Here is a 6,694-nt window from a genome sequence, read left to right on the forward strand (position 1 = left end):
TTCGTAGTCCCCGTCAATGTCCTTGTTTCTGAAGACAGTGTGTGGTAACGTGTCCTATGAACTCTCTTGTGTTTAGTTGATCATTTGGTACCCCCTTCCCACCCCTATTCCCATTCAGAGTGATTTAGACTGTTATGTAGGATTGTCTGCTTCTCTCCCATCCACCTATTAGAAGCAAATTTGTTGTACTTTTAACTTGTGCTTATAATGCAGTAATGTAATATACATAAGGTGATGCCAACGCGATTGAAGCTCACTCGGAAACCCTGCAAGTCATGCCAGTGTATGCTGTTGTTTCTTGCGAATGTTATAATAAGTTAATTCCCCTTAAATAATTGCCTGGGATTCGCACGTTGAACGGCTTCAGTGTATGGCTAGCTTGACAGAGTTTCTGCCTCAGCAGGACATGTACAACAGTGTGTCCATAAGTCGGTTGTTGTATCTAGCAAAAGATGTAACAAAACACTTGTTCTGGCAGGTGGTTGCGGTACGCTTCTCATCGCTCTTTGACTTTGAGCAGCGCACAGTTCGTTTGCTGGACGGTCAGAGTTATCCACTTGGGGCACTACATCACTTCGGAATGGATGAGCTACTGCAGGCCATGATCGACTTCAGCGAAGAGTTCGTATCACTTTGTCTCTCACCTATCGAAATAGACCACTTCGCTGCGGTTGCACTTCTCACAGCTGGTGAGTAAAGACGATTAAAACTCCTAATATCACAAAACTTTACCCATCGTGGCTGGCATGTTAGATAGGTGTTTTAAATTGACCTTGGAGATGAGTTTAGGACATGTTGTGATTATGCCATTACAGATCGAACGGGCATGGATGACGTGGCGGCTGTCGAGAGGCTGCAGGAAAGTGTCATGGAAGCTCTGAGTGACGTTGTCATGCAGCGGCATGGTGATGGAGGATTGCTACTCACAAAACTGCTTCTACGTCTTCCAGACCTTCGGACGCTCAATAAGCTACGTTCGGAGCAGTTGCTCGCCATTCGCGTTGACAGCTCGTGTAGGGTGGCTTCGCAGTAGTAACTTCAATGTAACCATTCATTGCTTTTGAATTAATGACGCATTTATAATTCCAAACAGGAATTGTAGATTACAACTAAAAGGCTTTTGCCAGATCTGATTTGTCTCATGACCTTCAATATCGTTTGGGGTCGATGTTAGTGTTTGGAAACCCGGTGATGTCTATCCGCTTTCAAGGTGGGGATTTGGTCAGGTTACCAGCACACAATGTCCTACCATTTTGAGAATTGGTCGGCTATTGTTGTATCATTGCATCTTTCACATTCAGCAGTGAAATTTTAGAGATCGTGTTTATCAATAAAGCACCATGTTTATTTATTTAATTGTCCATTTTTACAACAGCTACAAGGAACATATTCCAAAAATAACAATAACCTCAAAAACGCATTAAAATCAAACCAGATTAAGTGTTTCTTTTCTTAACTATGACAGGCCATGCAAATACATCTTAATGCCTGATATTCTGATGCAAATATAGTTACAATTTTATATATTGTCATGTGAATAGAGGTTAGGTGTGCCCATATGACAATTGGAGGAACTTGATGCAACCCTGTTCCAAAGCTGAAACCTTACCTATTCATTCCACGAAACCGGTACGATTTGGATTTTTTTTTTTTTTTAATGACCCAAATGTTTCACTTTTCTGAATACCCCACAACATTAAGGACATATTTAACTTGCAGAAAAAAATATTTTCCCATCTCAGGCATTAAATCCCTATTATTATTGGTCATTATTTTATGATACGGCACTATATTTTCTCAACCCCGTTATGGACACTCTGGAAGCTGTTTGAATATGATTATGAACTGTATTTGTAATTAAACAAACATTTTCCTATTCATCAAATGTCCCTCACACTAATTAAATAATTGGAAATATAAAAAGTACATCAATTCTCCCACTTTTGTTATACTAAAGCTTCAAATGTGCCACATTTTTGATTCTTTGATTCTGTTTTTTATCATAAATCTACTTTAGCATCTGACTTTTAACTAAAAAAGGTATTGTTATGATTGCTCTGAACATTTCTGACTGAGTTCAACAAACATTACATACATTTTCATAAAATCTAAAGAAATAAATCACAAAAAATATAGGCGTGACAGGGTTGAGACTAGGATAACAGGGTTGAAGGTGGTAAACGGGGTTGAAGAGACAAATACAGCTTAACATAAATAGATGTTTTAAATCTCAAATTCAATGTAATATTTTCTATAAACATTGTATTTCATTATGCAACCATTTAAGAAGAACAATAGACATACATTTTAATTTAACTGAATTTTATTAACACTGATGATAACAACAATATACTGTACAGTAAAATGTAAACGTGAGACTGAATAGGTCATCAAAATAAAACAACTTGTGCAGTTTTGTGGTGTGTGTGTGTGTGTGTGTGTGTGCATGCGCCTCATGTTTTGAGGCATTCATTGTGACAGTCTGTCCCACACCTCTTTCAAGATCTCTACGTGGCGCTTTGTCACAGGCTGTGGGGGTGGAATGAGTTCAAGGACATCGTCAAACAGGTACCAGAGGATATCATCCCGAGCTGGCCAGAAGTATCGGTTTATCCCAACACGATTCATACATTTTACTTGGACATGACTTTCTTCTGTGCCAAGGATGATGCCTGGATACAGGTCTTTATCATAGCGGAGCATGCACCACTTCCCAATGACCTCTGGACTTCCCCACTGGATTTCCTTTTCTGGCTGTGGGTTCTCTTCACTGGCTGGCTCTGGCTGTGTGTTCTCTTCATTGGCTGGCTGTGGCACAGACACAGCAACTACCCTCTGGCCGAAACTGAAACTCTGGGTCTTGAAGCAGTTGCAGTTAAACTGCTTCTGTGTTGTGCAAAAGCAGCTGACATCACGGATGTCCGTCGTGTACCCGGACATGGCCGATAGGTGACGCTGTTGCCGGGCCGACCACGGCTCGGTGACCTTGCCCATCGCGAAGATCAGCGGCTTGTGGTCGACGAAGGCCGTGAACGCACGGCCCTCGAGCAGATGGCGGAAGTGCCTGACCACCAAGTGAAGCCCGAGCAACTCGCGGTCGAAGGTACTGTAACGGCGTTCGGGCGGGCGAAGCTGCCGGCTAAAGAACGCCAGCGGTTGCCAAGCTCCACGCACCCATTGCTCGTGCACCGCGCCCACCGCGTAGTCCGAGGCGTCAGTGGTGAGGGCGATCGGTGCATCGGGCGCCGGGTGCGCGAGCATGGTGGCGTTAGCCAAGGCGAGCTTCGCGCCCGTGAATGCCGCGTCCATCTGCTCGGGCCAGGTAACGTCGCCTTTGCCCGGCTTACCTCGGAGAGCTTCGTGCAGGGGGCGCAGGAGCTGGGCGATACGGGGCAGGAACCGATGGTAAAAGTTCACCATGCCCAGGAACTCCTGCAGCCCCCTGATCGTGCGGGGGCGCAGAAACCCCTTCACCACCTCCAGCTTGGCCGGCAGGGGGACGGCTCCGTGCCTGGTGACGCGGTGCCCCAGAAAATCGATTTCGGCGACGCCGAACCAGCACTTTGCGGGGTTCACAATCAGGCCATGCTGGCCCAGGCGTTCGAAGAACGTGCGGAGGTGGTGTAGGTGCTCTTCGCGGGACGCGCTGGCGACGAGGATATCGTCCAGATAGACGTAAACAAAATCCAAGTCGTGCAGGACGCTGTCCATCAGCCGCTGGAACGCCTGAGCCGCATTCTTCAGACCGAAGGGCATCCGCAGGAATTCGAAGAGTCCGAACGGCATGATGACCGCCGTCTTCGGGACGTCCTCCGGCCTGACGGGGACCTGATGGTAGCCGCGTATGAGGTCCACCTTCGAGAAGAAGGACATGCCCGCCAAACGGGCGGAAAAGTCCTGAATGTGGGGGACGGGGTAGCGGTCGGGGGTGGTGGCGTCATTGAGACGGCGATAGTCCCCGCACGGTCGCCATCCCCCGCCGGGCTTCGGCACGATGTGCAGCGGCGACGCCCAAGCACTCTCCGAGCGCCGAATGATGCCGAGTCGCTCCAGGGTAGCGAACTCCACTTTTGCTACCGCCAGCTTCGTCGGCTTGAGGCGGCGTGCCCGGGCGTAGACCGGTGGCCCGACGGTGGGGATGTGATGGGCCACCCCGTGCTTGATGGCCCCCGCCGAGAAGGTGGGCTGCGTGAGGGCCGGGAAGCCGGCGAGGAGGCGGGTGAATTCGTCCGCTGCCGGAAGCGTACAGATCAACGTGGCCGGAACCAAACCGTTCGGCAAGCCGCTTGGCAAGCCGCTCGGTGAGCCGCTCAGTGAGCTGCTCGACGAGCTGGGCAGCGCACAAGCGAGCGAGCTGAACGTCTCGGCCTGGACAAGACGTCTGTGCTTTACGTCGACCAGGAGCCCATTGGCGCACAGGAAGTCCACGCCAAGCAATGCCATGGGCACGTCGGTGGTGATGAACGACCATCGGAAAACCTGCCCTCCGAACCGCAGAGAGAGGCAGCGTTTTCCGTACGTATGGATGGGTGTCCCGTTCGCGGCAAGCAGCGCGGGGCCCCCGCCCGCGGCGTGCTTGTCCGACGTACCGGCAGGAATGACACTCACCTGCGCTCCCGTGTCGCACAGGTAACGGCGCCCGGATAAGGTGTCCGTTATGAACAGCAGGCTGCTCGAACGGCCGGCGCTCATTGCCACTATCGAGCGCCGGCCCGGGCGTTTCCCGACCTGTTGAAGGAGCATGGCGGATGACACTGTCGAGCCTCGTGGCCGAACTTGGCGTGGAACCAGCACCAGGTGGTGGAGCTGGAGGAGTGCGGCTGGCTCCGCCAGGCCGGTGGAGCCGGCGGTTTTCCCCGTGGTGGCGGTTTTCGCCGCGGCGGTGGGCGGGGCGTGGCGGCGGCCACGAGGTGCGTATCAGCATGCTGCGTATGCTGTGTAAGCTGATGCTGTGAATCAGAGTTACAAGCACCAGGTGCTCTTCGTTTCTTTGTCACCACAATGGGATTTTCTTCCATCTCCTCACTGCACGTAGCATCTGCCACCACAGGTGGGTTATCTGGGGTTATTTCATTATTTACCGAATCAGCGGTGTTGTCGTTTACACTAAGACGAACAGGAGTATTATCCCTACTCCTCGAGTGCGAGGGAGCGTCGGTAGGAACCGTTCGGGTATTTCGGTTTACGTTGTTTCGTACGTTAGAGACCGGGGTGTTATCTCTTTTACAATCAGCGTCACTATGACCTGCTTCACCACACCTTACACACGATACCTTCGGACAAAACCTTTTCACATGGCCAAAAGCTCCGCACTGAAAACATGTTAATGAGGCCGATGACGCATACATCTGGTACTCATGGTTGTTCACCTTTACCTTGAACGTGATGTTTAACCCCGTGTCATCGCCTCGATCCGGAAGCACCATATACACCTGCCGTCTGAAGCTCATCACGTGTTTAACACGTTCATCCTGAGACCGGAGCGGAATCATTGTGATTTTTGACACAGCTGTTCCGTATCGGGACAAAACGGACATCAGCTGGTTGCAGGTTATAAATGGGGGTACGTTAGATATGACGACCCTCATCGACGGAGTGTCCATAGGCGACGCCAAGACAAAGAGACCTGTCTCTGTGGTTAAACCCTCACTTACAACATCGTGAACGAATTTTTAATCGGACACAAATACAACAACTTTTTGATTCATTCTCGACGCTGCTCGTACATTTTCACAACCGATTATTTTCCCCACCGACAAAACAATGTCCTCAGTGGAAGTTCCTTCGGGTGGAACACACACAAATGCATGCTTCCTTGTTAAGTTGTCGAACGCCTCTAACCGAGAGCGTGTATTCGCCATCCCAGCGAATTAACACCCCCCCACTTGTCCGAACCGGACAAGTAGGTACCAAAACGAAATAAATCAAACTAGAATAAATAATAAACGTGCATTATAAGCACAAAAAGGCTTACAAAGCATCGTCGAAGCCGGTAGGCCGCACCCAAAATGGGTCCGCTCTCAAACCTCTCTCTCTTGAAGACAAAGGTATAGAAAGGATGAAAACAAAATGCCAAAGTACACAGGATGGAAAGGAGAGGGAGGGGGGGGCAGGGGAGGGCAGGGCAGGAGAGGAGGAAAACTCACAAAGAACTCACTACAACACAGAGCAGTTGCTCACAGCCGCCATGACGCTACACCCAACGCACCGACGGCCGATAGGTGGCGACAGAGAGAGAGAGAGAGAGAGAGAGACTTTTTCTTTTTTTTTCTTTTTCTTTTTTTTATTGGTGATCCCAATGCGATCCAAATGGACAGACCAGGAGACAAACCTCGCACAACCATTAGCCGGGAGCGACAGCGCATCCGTGTCCTTCCCAACCGTGTTCCTTTCTGAATGCACCATGTAACACGTCACCATGTTCACTGCTGGAGGAATGTTTGTGAACGCATTACATCATAACACTTTTCCGATATGTTTTCCTTGATGAACTTGGGGACTTGTGAGCCACTCCAGAGGTGTTGGAAAAAGGCCGATCGTAATGGGCAGGTGCTCCATCTTGGAGGTGCTCCATCTTGGAGGTACGCCATCTTGCAGGCACGCAATGTTGCAGGTTATCCATCTTGCAGGTCATCCATCTTGCAGGTGCCCCATCTTGTAGGTTCTCCATCTTACAGATGCTCCATCTGTATGA

The 6,694-nt window shown here is 49.7% G+C and overlaps 1 protein-coding gene across 2 annotated transcripts in view; it reads left to right on the forward strand.

Moving 5' to 3' along the window:
- LOC137429900 (nuclear receptor subfamily 1 group D member 2-like) overlaps positions 1 to 1,351 on the forward strand; it is a 77,188-nt gene extending 75,837 nt beyond the window's left edge. For both annotated transcript variants that reach the window (XM_068120251.2, XM_068120252.2), the window contains exons 7-8: positions 479 to 689; positions 816 to 1,351. In XM_068120251.2, the coding sequence (XP_067976352.2) occupies positions 479 to 689; positions 816 to 1,033 (429 nt within the window). In that variant the 3' untranslated portion in view covers positions 1,034 to 1,351. The remainder of the gene's footprint in view (positions 1 to 478; positions 690 to 815) is intronic.
- The last annotated feature ends 5,343 nt before the right edge of the window (positions 1,352 to 6,694 follow it).

Source organism: Myxine glutinosa, chromosome 6, assembly GCF_964187855.1.
Source record: "Myxine glutinosa chromosome 6, kmMyxGlut1.1, whole genome shotgun sequence".
NCBI classification, from domain to species: domain Eukaryota; kingdom Metazoa; phylum Chordata; class Myxini; order Myxiniformes; family Myxinidae; genus Myxine; species Myxine glutinosa.